Source organism: Tauraco erythrolophus, chromosome 5 (genome assembly GCF_009769465.1).
Source record: "Tauraco erythrolophus isolate bTauEry1 chromosome 5, bTauEry1.pri, whole genome shotgun sequence".
NCBI classification, from domain to species: Eukaryota; Metazoa; Chordata; class Aves; order Musophagiformes; family Musophagidae; genus Tauraco; species Tauraco erythrolophus.
In genome coordinates, this window is record NC_141469.1 from 19,252,721 (window position 1) to 19,274,952 (window position 22,232).

At 40.5% G+C, this 22,232-nt stretch overlaps 1 protein-coding gene across 1 annotated transcript in view; it reads right to left on the reverse strand.

The window, feature by feature from the left end:
- Nucleotides 1-22,232, reverse strand: part of PTPN13 (protein tyrosine phosphatase non-receptor type 13) — a 105,788-nt gene that overhangs the window by 65,113 nt on the left and 18,443 nt on the right. The window contains exons 3-6 of the mRNA XM_086611358.1: nt 20,065-20,130; nt 17,417-17,602; nt 14,600-14,693; nt 519-1,082 (exon numbers count right to left, since the gene is read on the reverse strand). Coding sequence (XP_086467484.1) covers nt 519-1,082; nt 14,600-14,693; nt 17,417-17,602; nt 20,065-20,130 — 910 coding nt within the window. The remainder of the gene's footprint in view (nt 1-518; nt 1,083-14,599; nt 14,694-17,416; nt 17,603-20,064; nt 20,131-22,232) is intronic.

Below are 22,232 nucleotides of genomic sequence, written 5' to 3' on the forward strand. Positions count from 1 at the left end.
ACTTTCTTTTCCTCCATGCATTCTTTTAATTAACTGTTGTCAAGTATTCCCACTGAGGTAAAGATCTTAACATGAGTCCACAAAAATTTTCATATTTAAGGGCTTAACTGCATCATCCAGAGGGATACAGCGCAAGAAGAGAGAGATCTGGAGATTAATTTCTCCCTTTTCTCTGGGGTATAAATTCATCTCTAATAGGTGGAGATGAGGAATTTCCTTCAAGGAAAATTACTTGACAATTGGCTGTTACCATTTTTTTTTTCTTTTTCTAATTTTAATTGATGAAGTTGATCCTAGGTGACTTACAGAGATCAACTATTTTCACTGAGTAAGCAATCTGGACAAGCACGTTTATCTTCATTGGCAACAGACATTCTAATGCTTTCGCTTTACCTAAAAAAGGAAGACGAAGCAAAGACCTCTACAGTTTCAAGAGCTGCCACAAGAGAACTCAAATTTATCATAAAGAGAAATCTTTAATGACTGGAATACTCAGAAAATCAAAAACCTTCACTAACCTTCTACATTCATAGCTTCCCTCAGAAGCTGCAACTTCTTCTGTCTCTCTCTTATCCTGTCGAAGGCACTTGATATTGCTGCAGAGGTTGATGTCTCAGGCCCATGGTGTGTTGGATCCAGTTTTTGTGGTCCGAAGATATCCAGTGCTATACTTCCATCGGAGTATCTTGCTTCCTTGTTTCTGGTAGTAGTAGAAGTCCGTACTGTAAATGTTTCACACTGATGGTTGTGCCTGTGAGAGCCTCCAGCATGGTCCCTCTCAGCTGCCTTGTCAGATGTGCAAAGCAAATCTGTGGAGGAAGCCCATACTTTCCGCTTGGGAGTGACATCAGTATGAAGGTGACCTTTTTTTTCAAACTCACTGGTTTTACATCTATGAGGACAGAAAACATCTTCCTGTCCCAAGCTGTAATCTGCGGAAATGCCCTGGAAAAACTCTTCCTCGCCTTGTGTTCCTCTAATGGACAGAAATCCCATAGACTTGCTAAGTCCTTTGTTCAGCATGGTCTGTTGAGAGAAGTGAGTTTTGTGTCCATCGGCTGCATCGACCACCAATGTTTTTCCTGGAATAAGGAGACATTTCAAATATGTAATTTTGTACTTAACACACGGGAGTGCAACACAAGTTATTTACTGTTAAAGTGTACACTAAGTACACATTTTGGCCTTGATTTGGCCGCGTAAAACATTAAGATGGCTACTTAAATGGCTGTCTCAGTGAACAAAGACAGAACTCCAACTACTTCATTTCTCACAGGCGTTTTATTTCTTTTATTTCTGAAGCCCTCAAGAAAAAATTATGGCCCACTGTAATTCAGCCTTAATGTTTAAAACAAAACACTGTCACATACAGGCTGAAAGTTGTTTTCTCATTAGTTTTATTTTTGAAATAGTCTGGACTATCACCAAAAGTACTGTTTCATGACCAATCTGAAATCAGCCATTCCTCTCACCTCTCACACCCAAACACACCACCTACAATTCTTAATGACAAGTCCAGGTTTGTTCTACAGATTTACAGATGCCCTGCAGTAGTGTCAGTAGTAAGAGAGGAATGACTGTGTAGTTCGGAATTTTAAAAATCCCGGATCTTCCTTTAACGACTATTTTTGATGATGACAGTTTCCCCAGATATAGAATACTCTAAAACAAAAACAACAAAGCTTCTAAGATCGAGGTGATACTACGAGCCTGGGCACTTCATGTTTCGTTAATAAATGCATCAGCCGATACTAATGAACACTCTCTTTTCATAGAATCATAGAATGGTTAGGGTTGGAAGGGATCTCAAAGATCATCTAGTTCCAATTCCCCTGCCATGGGGGGTTTTCTCCCTCTCCCTTACTGTGGAATTACTTCCAGAACAAAAGAAACTGTCAGAGACAGAATAATATCAAAAAAATGTGTTCTCTGAAGAATATCGTATCATGGTCTCTGAGAAGTTTTGATGATCATGTATGTCTCGGGCATAAATTTTTCTCAAAGTATTAGCCTGATTTTGCATAGCTAATTACAAATTTCTTAATATTAACAGATGACCTACAAATTTACCTTTCATGTTCTTAAGCCTTCCTGAGATCAGAGTAAAAGAATTATAAACACTATGAAAGTATTATCCCAGAGAAAAACTACTATAGAAGACTACCCAATTGCTTCTTAGCTTCTGTTAGCCAACTAAATCTTTTTTTTAATGCTTCTGCATTATTAAAGAAAATCCAAAGTCTGTTGTAGATAAGACACTGGCAGTAATCTACTCAACTTCAACTGACCAAGTGCATTGTAAAAATTTTTATGAAGTCTAACCTTTTCAATCTGCAGCATACGTCCTGCATTAATATGGCAATCTCAACCTCATCGTGATACCCTTGATGAGAAAATCCAACCAAAAATATTCCATGCTGGGCTGTCTAAGCAATGCCTGCCTACCCAGGTGGAATCAGTACAGCATGTGATGTTTTTCTTAGAGCTAGCTCCCTCTCTACTGGGATGCTACCATGTACATCTTTTGAGAAGCAGCAGCCTTGAAGAAATCCTCACAAAAGAAAGCAGCCATGAGCTCAAAGTAAATTCCTGCGCTGTACCTACTGCTCTTAAAGATGGCTCTAAGTGCTGTCTGCTGCTCTTCCAGAGTCGATTGAAATCAGCCTGCCTCACTTGTGCAGTAGGCTCCTGCTGATCTTTATCTAGAGTCTATTATCCTTTCAAATTGAGTTTCACAGAACACTTCAAGAATGCTCATAATTTTACTCAGAAATGCTTTAAAAGCTTATGGCTTTACACCTTTCAACTCCAAAGTTCTACTTGAAGAGGGGCTGTTAGTTTTCATTTCCTATTTCTGCGATATTAAACTAACAACAGGTGCTTTAAAAAAAGCAAGACTAAAGCCAAATGCAACCAAGAAGTCTCTTGCTTCTTACCAACACACAAATAAATGATGGTAAAATGTTAGGGTTTGGATTGTTTAAGAAGTGTCTTGTAAGAAATTACACAGTTCCCACACACTCCAGCCAAGAGAATAAACCAAAAACCTTTGCCAATGAGAGTGAACTAATCTTCTGAAAAGATCTGACACATCACTTCATATTTTACAAATATGGCTTTAATCCTAAACTCAAGTAAACATAATTATCTTTGTGGTCAGGTAAATCTTACGTTATTATCTTATTCTCAGCCTATACATCCTTCATAAGGGTGGTGAATTACATATAAAGTTCACAGACACAAAAAAGACTTTTAAAAATAACCGTTCATCATGAAGTTCCCACTATCTAAAGCAGCGAGATTATATCCATTCTGCAAACACACACTTCATATTCACATACATGAACATTAACGACAAACACTCCTAAACAGGATTTTAACTCAGTCATTTGTGAGAGACGAAAATCAAAATACTGCAGCATTTAAGATGGTCACCAAAACAGCAAATTGAAAGGAGCCCCAACAATCCCCCCCAATAACAAGCGTTCCAAGATAATTTTAGTCAGAAAAAAAATCAAAACAATGTCCTCTACGCACTGTTTTCACATTTTTTTTAAATGTAAAAAAACCCCCAAAAACTACCTCTTCAACATAAAAAGTATTTACATGCACAAGACCTTACTCAACCAACCAATGTCAAACAAAGCAGAAGAAATGAGAGAAACAGACAGCTGTAACTCCCGTATACTACCGAGGCTGTAAATTCAGGATTACTCGGTACATCGTTGGTCATGACTCAGAAGCACATTCCTGGTCCAAAAGATCATTTAGGTCTCTGTACGTTCAAGCATTGACTGGTTTCAGGATCACATCCAGCGAAGAGGGCCACAACACACTTTAAGTACCAATGGGTATCCTCACCATAGCACACTCAGAGGCATCAAGTATCTGGTGTATGCTGGTGAGAATTGCAGTAAGAGAGCCCAGCTACCAGTGAGAGACAGTGCTACTGGGGAAGGTGCACATGTTCCTCACCAGAGCTGCAGTTTCCATGGACTTGTAGCATTCAGACTAAACGTAACAGAAGCTGCTTCCAGTTCACGCGGTGGCTCAGAAGACACAAGCTCCTTGCCTTAGCATGCAAGAGATGCTTTCTGTTCCCCTAGTCATCCACCCACCTGGGGCTTCCTCAGGAGGAAAACTGAATGCCACAAACACGATCTCATCAGCAGTGACTGGGAAAGTACTCATCGCTACAGTTTTGCCACTTACCCAGCTAATTGCGGGATGAGACAGGAGATGAGCTGTCCCGTCAGGGAGCAGTGCAGAAGGCATTCCACTTCCACACTGCTCTTCCACTCTGCTGAGCAGAGATGTCTACAGGTCTAACTCATACCGGGATTGACTTTTGCAGCCAACATGAGTTTTTAACATAGAACCAAAAGGAATCCACAGCTGGCCTTCAGTTTTGAGACCGTAAAAATTCTCTTCAACATCTTTCATCTTTCCTTTATTACTCTCTCCATTCCCACTTCTGCTTTTCACCAGTCTTGGCACTTCTTCCCGCCCATCCCTCTCCACACAACGTCATTTCATAGAATCATAGAATGGTTAGGGCTGGAAGGGACCTTCAAAGGTCATCTAGTCCAACCCCCCTGCAAGGAACAGGGATATCTCCAACTAGATCAGGTTGCTCAGGGCCTCGTCCAACCTGGCCTTGAACGTCTCCAGGGATGGAGCATCCACCACCTCTCTGGGCAACCTGTTCCAGTGTTCTACAACTCTCATGGTAAAAAATTTTTTCCTAATATCCAATCTGAATCTACCTCCCTCTATTTTAAAACCATTACCCCTTGTCCTATCACAACAGGCCCTCCTGAACAGCCTCTCCCCATCTTTCCTGTAGGCCCCCTTGAGGTACTGGAAGACCGCTATAAGGTCACCCCGGAGCCTCCTCTTCTCCAGGCTGAACAGCCCCAACTCTTTCAGCCTGTCCTCACAGGAAAGGTGCTCCAGCCCTCTTATCATCTTCGTGGCCCTCCTCTGGACCCTCTCCAACTGGTCCATGTCCTTCTTATGTTGGGGGCTCCAGAACTGGACGCAGTACTCCAGGTGAGGTCTCACGAGGGCAGAGTAGAGGGGAAGAATCACCTCTCTCGACCTACTGGCCACGCTCCTCTTGATGCAGCCCAGGACGCGGTTGGCCTTCTGGGCCGCAAGAGCACATTGCCGGCTCATATTGAGCTTCTTGTCCACCAGTACTCCCAAGTCCTTCTCCTCAGGGCTGCTCTCGATCCATTCTCCGCCCAGTCTGTATTTGTGCCTGGGATTGCCACGACCCAGATGTAGGACCTTGCATTTGGCCTGGTTGAACTTCATGAGGTTGGTACGGGCCCACCTCTCCAGCCTGTCGAGGTCCCTCTGGATGGCATCCCTCCCTTCCAGCGTGTCGACAGCACCACACAGCTTGGTGTCATCAGCGAACTTGCTGAGGGTGCACTCCATGCCACTGTCCACGTCACCGACAAAGATGCTGAAGAGGGCCGGGCCCAACACGGACCCCTGAGGGACGCCACTCGTGACCGGTCTCCACTTGGACATTGAGCCGTTGACCACTACTCTCTGAGTGCGGCCAAGATCAACAAGATCTCCCCAAACTGGCTCACAGTGTCGACATGAGCTGTTTAAGAATCACCCTCAGAGAAAGGTAAAGAGGAGACTAGGAGACAAGGGGTGCACAGCCTGCTCAAGCTGGGCATCCTGAGAAAGCAAACCAAAACAAAGCAGCAAATTGGAACTTTCAGATCCGTACTTCATACCAGCCAAGAATGCATCAGAGAACAGAGGTCAACAATCACGGACAAGACTTCTCAGTACAGAAGCAACTCATTTGCAGATACCAGTTAAAAAAAAACAGATTAGGCCGACCAGCAATCAGTCCAGGCCAATTCTTCTATCTTTAATAACGTAGATCTGTCCTCATCCCCCCTTACTTTTTTAAAGCACTATTACAGACTTTGTAAGTCATAAAATCAAGTGTTAAGGTATTTCCACTTTCTTTTCCTGGACTTCAACACACTACCTCAGCGTTGCTTACATCAAGGGTCTTAAATGACTGCAGTAAGTCTCTTTGAGCACAAGGCTCCTATTTCTAGCTTTCAGCTAACAGTACATCCCCAGGATAGAGCAGACTGCAAGCATATGTACAAATTCATTAAGCCAATACGTAGTTTACCTACCCACTTTCCCCTCCCCCAGCTTTTATGATGACACGTGTGGGGAAAACGAAGGGAAGAACTACCAGTAAAAAATTATATATGAAGAATAAAGGTCCAACTAATGATCAAAAGGAACCTGACTGCGTAATGGAACTTTTACGTCTTTAACTTATAATGGAGAGACTCATGTTATGACCTTCTTTTTTAAAAAAAAGGCTTGTATTTGTAATAGAAACTCTGGAGAACTATCCAAAGTGTCTTGGCTCCACTAAAAACATTAAGTATCTCACCTGAGATCACACAGAGCTACTCCAGTTACTCAAGAGTATAAACAGAACAGAGAAGTGCTTCCCTGCTTGTCAGTGATGGTGACAGGACAAGGCATTAGCAATTACAACACTTCAGCATGTAAGTAACTTCAAAAGGCAGGCTTTCCCTTTCCCCAATTGCTTCTCTCCTGAACTAAGCTCTTCATGTTCATCTGAATAGTATCTGGGTTCTTGATTTCATATATCACCCTTGGGTGTTTATCGTCTGCTTGATGTTACATTAGTGCAATTATTTATAATTACTGTAAATAATTCAAATGCAATTATAGCAATTGCAGGATTTCAAAGTATAATATGTAGTGAGGGAATATATACAATAAAAATAGCAATTAATCACCAAGAGTTCACAATGAAATTCCCTTTTGGTGCTAAAATGAAAATCTAGTTTTCCACGTACCTTCAAGTAGCAGATAATACATTTGCTAAATGACCATGGATCTGGTTCCTTCCTCCTTTGGTGTCTTCAGCTATGAACGCAACTCTTTGACACCAGTGTCACTCACAAACCATCCTTTACTCCCACTGACAGCAATCTGGTTGATTTTCCTCTGAGCAAGAGAGCTGTTATCCGGTCTTAACTAAATTCAGTCTGTCTGGAATTACTTGTGTACCAGCTTGATCATACAGGCAATTAATCAAATATTACGTAAGTGCAAACAGTCAGTGCCATCACATACTGTATCTGTTTTTACTGAATAAACTCAACTCAAGCTTCTTTAAAGTCTTTCTGATTGAGCCCTTCTTTTGTTTGCACAAAACAGAATACCTTTTTCAGGTCCAGTTTAGCAAAGCTTATGGATATCTGCATACATACACACACGGCAGCGAGATGGCAGGGGGGTGGCAGGGAGGAAGACAGGGGGGCTGAGGGGTACAGAGAGATATTGCCTGCATGTGCATGAAAGCACACACCATCACTGCCAGACCAGAGGGCCTGAAAGGCGGAAATTATTATACAGGAGTTAAAAAAACATCTCCCACACTATCTTTGTGCAGGAAACAGAATGACAGAAAAATCCTTACCCCAGGACAATGCGGTTAGTTTTCCAAAAATGAGTGGGTAGCTGATGGAGGAGTTGGGTTTGCAATCCCTCTGGGGCAGGCTAAGAGCCAAACAGAAGACAACAGAGCCAGATGTGGCCTCTGGGTCAACTGCTAGGAATGGCACCTCCTCCTTTCTTTTGCCTTTTTAAATTGTTGAAAAAATCCAAGTTTCAGACAGAAATACTCCTAAAACAATGTATTCTTTGTGAGGGAAGAAATGAGCTGGACACAAAGACTGCTGAAAGCACTGTAAGTAATGGCCAAGCTACAAATCTTGCAGAACAATTTGCATTCTGCTTTGGACAGACACGGCTCCTCTATCAAAAACCCAAATAGCTCCAGAAACCAGTTATTTTGTTCAGAACAGTGGTAACCAACTGTGGCCAAGCAGCACTTCGTAAATGCAACATTTTACCTCTTCCCTTCCTCAGCACCTCTGCAGAAAAGACAACTGCACCATTGCTCTTTCCCATTCAGGCTCATGGGTCAATTTTTTGGGGGTACATTTCTCAACCAAACAGGCAAAAGGGTCACCCAGCTATTCTGTTCCTAGATTTCTGCATACTGCAGGAGAAGCTCAGTGATACAGCTGTTTTCCTGCCCAGAGACAGCATTTGACACCTCTGGTTTGGTTTCCTCACTCATCTTTGTGTCCATTCTTGTTTTGTTTTCAGAGTTCTGAGTTTGTCCTCAGCACCACTGCGACAGCACTTCTAATACTGCCAGGCTGGAAGCTCAGTAAAGCAATAGCAACTATACTTAAATTTAAAAGATCTCTACCAACACCAACTCCCAGTACTGCTAGATGCAAAAAGAAACATTTATTGGAAGAAAACAGGCATGGTTTCTTGGTTTCTGGAGTGCAAAACAGCTATTTTGGGTTTGCTGTTGTTGTGTGTGGTTTTTTTTTTTTTTTTAAAAAAAAATCTTCATCTGGCTTCCATTTGATTTTTCTGAACTCTGGAATATTCTCCACCTACTCAGTTCTTTTTTCCTAGTACTGAGGAGATGGGGGGGGGGCGGGGGGGGGAGATTGTATTTCCAGATGAGAGATTTTCAAGTCAATGTAATTAAGTTTGTGCTTTATTTTTTTGATAAGTTAAATCTGCGTGCTTGGATTTAGCAAGAAAATGAGTAAGCTGTTTCAGTTCACACATGGAGGTCATTGTTATAAACCATTCCTTTATAGACTAAAAGCTACATTTTCACCCAGATGAGGAACTAAAACATAATCCACAATAAATTTCCCTGGATCAAAAGCAAAAGGGTACATTTTCTTTTGTCCGAGTGTCTGAGCAGCTACATTAGTAATTGATATTCCAAAGAATGGTAACTAAATGCTACAATTTCTTGTTAAAATTAAAAGCAACTTCACTTAGCCTTAGAATCTTTTACTCACTTTGCAACATCTACCATTTTTGCTGCACCTGACAGCGTATAGCCTAATTAAACAGGGAGTTTATCCCCATCTAAATTTTTTTTCAGTATTTCCAAGTACTTCCTGTTATGTACAGTTAAGGTGAACCTTAATGATCTTTTAAATCCGTTTCAAGCTTTTATTCATGTGGCATGTATTCTTTTGGCAGAGACAAAGGCTGGAATTTCGCAGGATACAACTGTAGCATTGTAACATACCAGGTTAACCTGCGACAGCCCAGCACGTTGCACAAGTCCAGTTAAAATCAGAGACTGTCATTGTAGGAAAGCAAAGCCAAGACACCTGTTGGCTAAATCTCTTGAAAAGATGAGATATCTCTGCAAAGGTTTGTTTGAGGTGTTCACGGATCATCAACATAAGTTAGAACTTAGCAGATAAACATACACAGTGAGAGATTTCAGTTACTAGAGGGCTGGGAAGCAGGCTTCCAGGCATGTAGAAGTTACGGAGATTCCAACTAGGCTTTAAATAGACACGCATCCTTTTGAAGGATGAGTGCGATAGTTTGAGGCAAAGAGTAACATGGTGAATTAATTCCTCCATTATGTTTGGAAGAGTTTGACAGCTACCTGCTCCTTTGTCACACCAGAAGAATTTTATCAAGCAACTTCCACAAATAATTCTTCAAGTAAGGACTCTTAAGGTCTAAAATGTTTTCAGTAGGAAGCTTAAATAACGCTTATTGGTTCAGATGACTCACACCAGGTTTTACCACTTCTATTTCTGCTGGTTAAGTCAGTTCCTAAATACTGTGTTCCAAGTGTGACTTGACTAAAAGCAAACATTCTGTACTATTAATTTAGAATAAATTACTTCTGCAGTCAGCCCTGCCATAAAGCTCATTCACCAAGACGACCACAGAAAGTGAGTCATGAAGGAGACAAAAAATAAATTTAATTGAGGAGAAGATTAACATGAAGCTATTTATTAATTTAATAATTATTTTCAAGACATAAAGACAGACATGAATAGCTGAAAACATCCAGCCTTGGTACAGAAGGAGAGCAAAATATCTGATTTAAACACATGAAGTGGAAAAACATCTCAAAACGTTTCTCCTAAGCCAACAATAAAGCCCCAGCAATTACAATCGTAGAAGACCACAGTATGGAAACTCATCTTAACTTAATGACTTTTGAAGACTTAAAGCACAAATCTTAGCATTTTTCAAAGGCTCCAAGTATCTAAGGTATTAATTTCCTACTCTCCAACTAGAAGAACATGTCTCTTTCTGAACCATCTCCACATTCATGAACTCAGCATGCTTTTAGCTTACCAAGTTAGATACTCAACGGTAACATTCTGATGCTCTTAAGTTGATAATAAATGTGTTAGTTGTATGCTGTTTTTTTTTTTCTCCATATGACAGCTATTCTATTTATTGAAAATTCTCTTTAACATTTTCACAATGATTCAACAGAATTTCACCTCAGTGAGTATCAGATAAGTCTTCTGTCCTCTCCAGGAAAGCCTTCTGCTCACCATGTTTACTTATGCCGGTAAAACAACTGGTAAAATTAGACACGTGCTTATGTGCGCACGTCCCCTGCCGCCTCAACTGTCTCAGTGCTAAACTGAGCCCAAAATGTCTTCTCAGAGGAAGTTAAAGCCAAATCTTTAGGTAAACAATGACTGACACAACTTCTAACTTCTCAGACAGTTCACTCAGAATCATAACCCTGCCTGGTAGCTTCCTACCTACGTGTTTGCTGTTTCGAAGCTGGAGTAAGAGGTGTCTACTTCAACTACACATAGCAGCAGAAGAGTAGTGTTGACAGAGGGAAAAAGGACTCCATGATTTTCTGACTTGTTTTTTTTTTTGGTTTTGTGGTTTGTTTTTTTTTTTTTTCTTTTGCCATTACTGTTTTTCTTAAACCCTCATCTGGCCTTCTACTTGTTGCTCCTCAACCCAGGAGATTATTATCAGTATAATTAGCACTACATTCCACAGCTCACTTTTCCAGAAATCTAAAAGCTGTGCCCCCAGGGCAGCTGATCTGTGCTGTTATTGAGAGAATTTGCACCAGCAAACCAGCATACCATTACAGAAGAAGAAATAACCAAGCATTAAATTGCCCTGACTCCAATGTGAACTGTCTCTCATCAATATCAGACACCCATTTCACTAGGTCCTCACTCACTTTCAAACACATAACTCAGCATACATGCCAAGTGGAACTGAAAACAGCAAGAGTCGTTTTGGTTATGTGGAGGGGTTTGTTTTGTGTTTTACTGATACTCCATATTCCCTGAGATTTCAGTGAAGTGGAGATAAAGGAACGTATCTAAGATCGAAATACAGAGAAGTAAGATGGTGCTATTAAGACATACCAGCAAAAAGGAACAATAACAGAAGTAGAACTGGGAAAGGTTTTGGGGAAGCTAAGAGGGCTGTAAACCTTCTAGGGAAAAAGAGAAAAATAACAAGAGTTCCACAGGTAATGAATGGGATACAGAGAAACTGAAACAGGTTGAGAGGAAGCAGGACAGGCAGAAAATAAAAAAAATAAAGGAGCGATTGACTTCAACTATCTTCTTTTCTAAAAATAAAGGTTCAAATAACAGAAAATATGAAAGATTTTCTACTTCTAGGGATAGGAGGAAGAAAGAAGCATAACACCAAAATATCATAAAACCTACACAGTAACTGAATGAAGAACATTTTTGCTGGTTGACAGTTTAGCTTGACAAAAATAGGAAAAATCAAGTACTCAAGAGCATCTCATGAATAACTTGTGTCTTCAGGACCAGGCTTGGAGTGATGCAGATAAAATAATGTTTACACTGAAACAGTGATGCACAAACATTCATTCCCTGGGGTGCCACACATCATCCATAACGCTCTACGCATGCACGCACTTTCAATCAACTTAAGAGAAACAGAGGTTAGAGGATGAGGACTATCCAGTCAACTTTATAGTCCAGGGGTTATCAGGTTCACTCATTTCACAAAAACGATTTGAGTAAAGATAAAGTTTAATCAGATCTCTTCAGACAATGTGATGTTCCTGTAAAAGACAAACCTTTCAAAAAGTGACTTTGACCGCAGTCGCTTAAAACCCTGTGTTGAATTTACTGGTTGATAGCAGCTGAGCCCAGTAGACTCCTCAGCCTCAGAGAACCCTTAACTTAGGCTGTTCCTCCCTGACCCACAGATTTCACAAGCACACACACTGCAGGGAACCTGCTCTGCTTGGCACCACAGAAATCCCAGGCAGGGCCAGAAGGCAAGTGAGCACACAGCAACGAGACAAACATTCTGCTCCACAGCTCTTCAGAGATTCAGACATCACATCCTAACTAAACTTTTTGGTAACTACAATAAAAAGCAACACCTCTCAATCTCCTCAGAAGCAAAAGTCATAAGAACTAAGCAATTCAAAAAAAGCAAGGATAATAGAAAAGAATATTCTAGCTGACTTTTTTTTTTTCAAGTCAGAGGATACAGTAGAAAAACAGTAATTAGATCATCTAGTCTATATTGTTTAAGTTAAAGGGATACTCCTCAAAGAGTTTCAGACATTACAGGGATGTTATTCACCCTAGTACTGAGCCAGAAAGCCATGGAGACACTGGCTGGAGCTACTACATCAATCTTCAAAATTTAGCAGAACCTAAACCAAAAGTTTTTTGTTAAAAGATACTTAAATCTTTGGGGATAATCATTACTTCTGGGAGAGTGGGGGTGGAAATCTGCTAAAAAGCTTAAACAAAGTTGTGGGCAGGAAAACAAATGAACAAAAAACCTCTCAAATGACACGAACATTTAAAAAAAGCAGCTGAGGATTTTCTAAGAAAATGAAAAGCAAACCAGCAAAAGACTGTTCAGTTGTATTAGTCAAAATAAAATTAGAAACAACAAAGAAAAGAATACTCAGGGTTGCTAATGCAGTGAGAACAAAGCTTAAAGGCAACCTTGCTATGTCTCCAAAACAAAGTTCTTTTTTGTTAAAAAAAAGTGAGGAATATGGAATAGGTTAGTACTGGCAAAAGAACAAAGTTGTTTAAAGAAACCAAACATGACAACACTGGAAATTGGGAAGAATAGGGTTAAAGAATAAACTAACAATTTAACAATCAGAACAATAACATTCTGGTACAACCCTTAAAATTGGTAGGAACCAGGGAAAGAATTCATTTTAAGAAAGAGCTTAAGACGTTCAGAAAAGAAAGGCATTATATGGTTTACAAATCCAGTCAACTAGATTGATCCACTCCCCAACCATGTATTCCTACAGATCTTCCTATTGCTACAGAAACATTTTGGAAAAGAAGGAGGAAAAAAAGCCAATAAGAAAACAAAACCCCTGAGAAAGCAGTCAGAACAGCGCATTTGTGCCAGAAAATTAAGAGGCAGCTTGTTCCAGAAGTTGCTCCTAAACACATGGTGCCATACTGGAAGGGCTGGCAACCACTGATGTAAGGTTTTTATAACAAAATTGGCCTAATTTAGGACTCATCCCAAAAGAATCAATAAAGTAAGACCACCAATGCTTTGCCAGACTCGCGTGTAATTTTCAGTTTCTATTGCCACTAACAACTCCATGGATTATTTGGGCTCCTGCAATTTACTTCACTGTTGCTTAACACAAAACTAAAGAACAGAGGAGCAACTCAAGCACATCGGCAACATAACTTTGTTCCAAGTTTACTGGTGGCAAATAGGCAGAGAGATAACGTGAGGGGGATGAAAACCCTGTGTTGCTACTGCTTACGGTGTTGAGTATTTGTGGGTGACGTTGCATTCCGGCACCGAGAGAACTCCATTTACAGATGAACATTTTAAGGCAGGAATGGTCTCACCTGATTATCACATCTCACTGCCTGCATCACAACGAGTTAGAGTAGTCCCAGCTGATACCTTGTAAGATGCTCCTAGCCAGCGACACAATTCTTCCAGAAAAATACAAGACCGTTCTTTTGGAAGAATACCTCCTCTTGTCTGAGGAGCCTAGCACAGAGCTGATGATGCCAATGACCTTAAACAAGGGCATCTAATGAAGCATCAGCTGTCAGCCTATATCACTTTAGCCCTTTTCCTCCACAGTGGCAACAGCAACAGTCTGCCTCTGAAACAGTCTGTCTCCCCCGTGCCTCTCAGTGTCCTCTTTCCTTACTTCCCCTGAAGGACCTGGCCTCCACGTCCACCTCACACTGTCAAAGCACAGCAGAACTGTGGTAGAATATACAATACCTCTCTTCAGGAAAAAAAAGGAGGCAGAAAAAAAGCTTTGTTTGCAGAGAAGATTCCAGGGCTGCATGCAACTAGAGCTATGAAAAGAAAGCAGAGTCCTCAGGAAAGAGGGAACTACGAAAAGCTGCTTGCTGCCTCTGGCTGACCTACCTTCAGCTCAATATTCCCTTTCTCCAGGAAAAAAAACTTTGGCTGAGAACCTTTAAAACCTGCTCCTACCATCAGGACTGAACTGCAAAAAGACATGTATTTTCTTGAAACAATTATTCTCATGTCACCATCACCAAAGCTTAGACAGACATTGAACCACCAGAGTTCTGTGAATGTCAGCAAGGTCTCCACTACTCAATTTCTTTGGCCGCAAAATCCACTCAAACTTGGGTCTTCCACAGGGCTGTACTAATTGCCATAACCCTTACCGCAACAAAGCACTTACCTGTGGGAAGTCCTTTTCCCCTCAATCTCTCCCGAATAGCCTGGCTCCTGTCTGGCTGCAATTTTCTATCTCCATTGCAAGACACTTGATCCACCTGCAAAACAGGCAGTAATACAAAGTCAAATATTGACAGAGCTCACATTAGCACAAAACAAGCATCCGTTACGTAAATGCACAACATAAGTCAGTGCCAAACAGTAAAGTTCAAGTCCAGAATGGAAGTTTGAATTTTTTTAATAAAAAAAGGTTCATCAGTGAGAGTATCTCCTGAATTATCCATATTTGAATAATCTGTGCATTACTTTTACTACACATTAGGTCTACTTTTTTCCAGTAAGTGTAATTTAAGTTCACAAGCATGTAAATTAAATACATTCCACCTCTGCAGCAAACTGAAGAGACAGCAACACTTGAAAACCATGTTCCATCATTGCAACATGACTGGAACTTGAGCCTGTCCTGATGAGTTTTCTGTGTAACAGGAAGAACTATCTTGTACCTGATATGATACGTCACACAACTTATTACACATGTAAAATTTAACCCATTGTGAGACATGTCTTCTAGAGCCCCTCAGGCACATTCCTTTCGTGTGTCAGGCTTAACAACTTGAATTCACTTTTAATTTTTTTTTAATCATTACTTCCCTAAAAAAAATATTCCACATGTACAATCATTCAAAGAGCTTATTTGCTACAACAAACAATATTTAGTGAGATCTTTTGATACAGTGGGAAGTGACATAACTTGGACAGTGGCTTAGCTGGGAGGTGGGAAGGAGAAATCAAGCAGCCTTCTATCCATCCCAGTTACAACACAGCTCAATTAACACTAAACAGACTGAATCGGTCTTGTGCCATATTGCCCTTTACAAAGCATATTAACATGGAAGGTGAAAAGATTCAAACAAGACCTCTCAGCTGCGCTTCAGACCACCAAATGACCAACTATAGAGCTAAGACCCCTCTAGCCTTCGATAAGGCAAATCAAAATTGGAGGCATGCTGTTCTGGGAATAGCAAGTTGTACTATGGTTCTGAAAAAATAACTTGATGTGCTTTTCCTATTAATTTAAAAATTCCAGTACATATACAGAACACCAAACACTAAAATCAGCAGGGATAGATGGCTAAGGTGTGTGAACATGCAGCAGCACAGCTATGTCATCGTCATTCTGTCAACACTTAGGTCTATTCGGCTATTTTGTTCTCGTCTTCTTGCAAAGTCAATGCAGCGACACGTTATGAACTGGGTTGAAAAGGTTACTGGCAGAGGAAACCTAGAAGGTTAGCAAAGCTTCAGCACTGGATAATTGCCAGTAGCACTGCTCCTTCATTATCAACACAGTATAGGAGACAGGAACACACTTGCTGGATTTCAGAACGTGCATTTGGGACCACTACTGCTGTCTTTGGCAGGCTGGCCTATAACAGTCTGTCACACTAACCTCAGGCTCCCTCTGCAAGCCTGCTGACAAGAACAAGATGAGGAAAAGCAGAAAATTTGCTAAGCAGAAAGAACTTGGAGACTAACAACTGACTCTCCACAGTGGCTGTTTCTATAGCCCACGGTCCAATTTAAGGTTTGGATCTTCATTTTAATGGCTTCACTGATTAAAGGCTTGTAGGCCTTTACTTCATTGAATCACAGACTAGCTTCACTTGGCAACTACACAAGACTTCAGACATCACAGCGAGGGGCACTGGACTGACAGACATAACCTCACAGACTAGACAATGCTTTGCAGAGCTCGGGCTCAGCACTATTTCTGGAGGCCCGTCATAATCAGCTGCTGCCAAATATTAGACAAATGCAGGGACCTCTCACCTCATGCAAGCGTTTCCAAACCGGATTTATGAAGAAACAGTATCTAACAATCAGATTGTAACAATTTTGTTTTAAAAATGGAAGCATTATCAAGTCAAACATTTTCCTTGCAATTACAGCGCTGTCTCCGCAGACAGCGATTTTTACACTGGCATAACCCCTATGAGATAAACAAAAGGAGTTTCAATAATATAAAACTGGATAAAATTCAAGACCACCACGGAATATCATTCCAGCAATAACAAGCCACTGGGCATTTGTTATAATTTTAAACAGAACATAATGAATGCAAGTATTAGCCAGAGAACAGTTTAACAATATTGAGAATTTATGGCCTTCCTTTCTACTCACGGCCTTGAAATTATTTAACTATTCCGAAGTTATGTTGTAAAGGTTTAGGTGAAAGGAGAGGTTGTCTGTCAGGAACAGTAACTTTGCAAGATGAGTTCATGTAGTTTCTTTCACTTCTGAAAACAGCTTAACACATTTGTCATCATTAGACAAGAACGTCCTCCACAATTATCCTATTCAAGAGCTGAAGAGAAGTGCAAGAGAATTGGCACACTGCCTAAAACGTCCCTCCTCCTGTTAATAAGCAACTCTCCAAAAGTCAAGCATAACTTTAAAAAGAAAATTCACAGGAATCATTTTTGAAGCATTTCAAGTAGCAACAAGTCTAAGGCTTGCCCCAGAGTTCATTATCTTTTTTTTTTTCTCCCGTTTTTCCCTACTTTTCTTTCAACGAAGACAAACAGTTCACAAAATTATCTTCACCAGAAACAGCAGTCGTAGATGCATATTCCAGAAGAAATTGTGAAGCGCACAAAATGTTACAAGGGGAGAGAAGCAATTCTCTCCTTTCAACACACATCATTATCAAAATTGCAACATAGTGAAACAATGGGAAGAATGACTGCAGAGTGATTCTGAACTAGCACCTTTGCTCTCTTCCTGCTCGTCTCCAATTCCTGAAATGCTGACACAGACTTACCCCAGACAGGCTTCCCAGAACCAGTCTGACCAACTGTTTCACATATGAAAAAGAAGGGGCGCAGTTACTGTTCCTTATGTGGGCACTGCAAGCGTCCAGAACAGTCCGTACAGACACCCGGGCGCAAATGACATCTTCGCACATGCCAAGAAGTATGCTGTTGAGATGATCTCCAAGTTTGATGGGCTAGTGACAAACAAGAACAGGAAGGATGGGAGAATCCATTTTAATAGCAACTTGTGGTACACACAGAAACAAAAGACATTCCACACAGTAAAATAACTATTCATGAGGCTTATTACCTACATTGTGTGAGTGCCAATTTGAAAGTCACCATCTAGGTGGTGAAAAAAGAGCAGCTGTAGATCCGGGGACAGGCATTCAGCATCTAGATTTGATTCCTACTCTACAACAACCTGGTTCAAACAAGCTGCATGATCTGTAAGGGGTCAGGGCACCAACGCTTTCATTTCTCAAGGCCTTAATGACTAGTGAAAAGGTTCAGAAGAAATTTTCCTTGTTGTTTGAACGCTGTCAGTCATAAGCAAAAATCCAATCCTCATTACAATCGTTTTGTAACCTTCTGTCTGCTATGCCCATTTTCTACAGTTCCTCACTTCACCAACATTTTGCAGCAGCTGCGTTAGCACATCCAAAGCCTAGTGACATCATCAAACAAAATCAACAAAAAAGTAAGGAATAAAACAGCAAAGCCACTGGTTAAGGAAGCAGAGCTTCGTAGTTGCCGGACAACACCTATATGGTTAAGAATAATCTAGATTTATTCTCCTCTACGCATTCAGTTAATCCAGCACACCGCACATGGAATATCACTCCTCGGGGTATGCAACAGTCAGCGATAACACTTGTTCCCAGATGCCGCAGGCACTTGGGACTTGAGCTTTCTGATCTGTAACTCTCCCGAAGTGGGTGGTTACCCACAAAGTAGAAGCATTGTTGTGCTTTTTGCATCACAGAGCACTTCAAACCATTGCCATCTTCCTGTATTAGTACTCTTAAACCGCACCACAAAAAAAAAGTATTCTGGACCACTATGATTTGATTAGCATAATTTCCCTTCTATCTGTTTAGTACTTCTAACTAATCATAAAAATCATTCTTTGTATTCAACCACACCCTCAGCAGAGACACAGCTCATTAACCACCATAGACAGGCAAATATGGAAAAAAATTCTTTTAAATGAAAGGGAAAATCCACACATGTACATTAATACTTAAAACTAATGCCATACACAGACTGCCAGTTTGCCTCCACTAACTCCACAAGGCAGAGGTATCACAAAGTGCCACAAATTTACCCAAAATTCTAGACTTCTGCTCCCCCTTACTTTACAGGTATAGCTCACTACACTGGCTTTGGAAAAATATTGTTGTATCAAAAGGTAGAGCACTTCCCACGGCATTACCGTGAAACTGTTGCTACAATTTAATACCAAAAGGAGAAACAAAGAAAAAGGGGGCTAAAATTCATGCCTACTTTCTGCTCAGCACCTATCTCTACCTACTTTAAGTCACTCTCCTGCTACTGCTGAATACTGTTCCTTTCATCTCCTACAAGACGGGAGGGCAAAGAAAGGGGATAGCTAAGAAGATACTGGGGCTTTTGGGACAGGCACAGCAGGTATCACAAACAAGTATCCCTAAAACAGTCAAAGCTTCAAATTTTCTGACTTTTGCATTCAGGCACCTACTTCCGAATCAGTATAACTGAGAACTCAACTACCACTCTGTTAAAAAGAGTATCAGGAACTGAATACTTAAATTGCCAAAGAGCCTTTCAAAATTTCCTTCCTTACTCTGGCACATAACAACAACTAGCAGGACTAAACCCAAATATGAAACAGAAATAGCATATCTCCTTGAGCTGCACAATGCTCTACCAAATCCCACAACTGCAAGTCCATCATTACATGTTTTTTTGGATGCATTTAATCTTATTTTCACTCTTTTAGATATAGACTTCTAAAAGTTTAATTGGTGGTGGGGAAAAAGCACCCAGGAAGATGATGAATCACATCATCTTCAGTCAGTTCTGGAAAAACAGTCCAGGAGTTCTTCTGGGTGTGTGAAATAACCCTATTGAGCAACAACACTCAGCTCTAAATAGTCTGCAACTGCGTCTGCATTGACTGACATGTCAATAGCAAGAGTCTACTCCCTGTTCCAAACAATTCATACCCTTCCTTGGCCATTGTGTAACCTAAGTATCTGTATGTGCCAAGACTCACAGAAGATACGGCAGCATAGAGAACAAGTTGCTTTATTATGAATAAAGCAACAATGTTATTTAAATATTAGTTTTTATATAAACCTAAACCAAAACAAACCTTTTTCTCCTTCGTCAGCAGCTTAAACTGCTATGTTTCAGCCTGTGACACTACAGGATAGACTAGCCCAGATATGTCTTCATGGAAACTAACAGAAACGTAGTATGAGCACCTTCTTTCTGCAAGACACCACGACCATGACCCTCATGCACTCCACAGGAAAAAGCTCCAAGCACAGGAAAGAAATGTTAGCCTTCAATGTCTCATTATGACATCCTGCCACATTAGCTCAAATACAGATTAAAGTCAAACTATCAAGTCTAAAGTTGCAATATTGAATGAAACCAAATCTAAACTTACCTGACTTTGAGGAACTTCATGGTCAGCTCCCCAGAAGAGTGCCATACCAAGAGAATAAATATGGACCTGTCATAAGACACAAGACATTTGTCAACTCATTGAACAGGACTGGAAATACAAAGTAGAACTTCAAAGTAGAGCAACTAACTTAACATCATTTTGTCTACATATATTCCTGGTATTTAAGCTCAGTTGTCTTTCAAATTGTTCTTCTCTTTTGCCATCAGGGTCAGAGAAGCAAACCCCACTGCTATGAAACTTACTGCATCTAATGAGTGCCTCTGTCTTCTCTGCTGAATTTTAAGCTTTCATCTCACACTGAAGCCAAAAGCACATGTAATCTACGCAATCAGCCTGGTGTGGGGTACAGCATGGCTGTGTCCAAGGATCCTTAAAACTTTAGTCTGAAGGCAAGGCAGACCCTAGCAGGACTCAAACTGTGCGCTACTACTCATGGATCAAGAGATCCATAAGATTAGGAACAAAGGGAAAAAAGAAATGAGCATGAAAGTATCAGTCTACAGTCACCTTAATCAATTATTGATATTTTAAGATATAAATACATTAATCATTACATGTATAATTAATGATTAATATAAACATTAATGACATTAATAGATCTTTAACATATTGAGCCCATCAGGACAGGGAATAAAACCTTTAAAGACTGCAAAATTAAGAGCACGAACACATACTGTCCCTGTAGGTGACTCTGAAAACAAAACAGGTAAGTGCAGGAAAAAAAAGCAGGTTTCTTGGACCATATAAGTAACATACACTAGTGACGGCTCTTTCTACCAAGTTATTAGTAATATTTGTGCTACTTAAAGCAACAAGTTTATTAAATAATTGTGCAGGCAATGAACAACAATTACAGGGACAGTAATAAATTAAAAGCAATTAGCTTAAGTCACTCTCTTCACTAACTAAAAGCAAAACATCTTTCTTAAATCCTAGGTATATATATTGACAAGATCTGTCCAGACTCAGGTACTTCATATACAGATTTTTAAAACTTGGGTGTAAATTGAGTGTACAAAGGTAATGGATGAACTCAATAGATCCTATGAAATTATAAAAACAACCATCATCTTCATATATTAAATGAGTACAGTTGTTAAAAATCACACATCTAGAACTAGCTTAAAGTCATACAAGAGAATTCATCTTTGTACCGCGGAGATTCTTAGCCAACTCGAGAAAACAAAATACATTCTTGAAGATTCAGAAAAAGGATGACATGCAAATGTTTTTAATTAGACTAGATTGCTTGAAAGACATTATACCATTACCGCACTGTGCCAGGCATTAACCCCAAAACGTAAGTATGATGTAGTTTTAGATTTCTACTGTAAACAGAAAAAAGTTTCCTTTTTATGTACTCTGAAGAGCAATACACAGCTCCGTGACAAGGTAAAGAAGTAATTACTAAATACACTTAGAAGCAAACGTTATTAAAATTGTTCTCATAAATTCAACGTGCTTTATGCATAGAAAATTGGAATTCGACATACTGGGAGAAGCACTCCATTCCTAAACTTCCACAACTTACATCTTGTAGGACGGTCTCTGCCTAGCACCGAGTATGACCCAGCCCAGGACAGAAGGGTTCCCATCAGAATAAGGCAGCGACATGCCAGCCACTGCTGACACACAGTTATTCACTGTACGGTTCAGGCCAGCCGACTGATAAACACTGAAGAATGGTCTTAGCTGGAGCATGTTCACACACAGAGGTGCAAGAAGGATATTCAGGTAAAGAAAAACAGAGAAACTATGTTTTTCTTTGTGATAAAGCTGGAGCAGAACCATGGAGAATTTCTTTGCAATCGTGCTCAGAAGGGAAAACACAGAGGCAAATGTTGGCAGCAGCAGGTTCCTGCAAGGCTGCAGCAGTGCTGTACACCGGTGCAGATGAAACAGCTTCATGCTAGACACAAACACGACGCCAGCACTGCACCTAACGAGCGCTCACCTATCAGCCTCCTCTCCCAGAACGAACACACCAGCCACCAAACTAAGGCGTCTGTTCCATGCAAAGAGCAGAATAGGACAGCAGTCACAGACAAGCATCAAGAGTTCTCAGTTAACACCACTGCCCTGTTCAACCAGAAGCATTATCTTTCAAATACTGAGCAAATTATTCCATATCTAGTCAGTCACCTCTT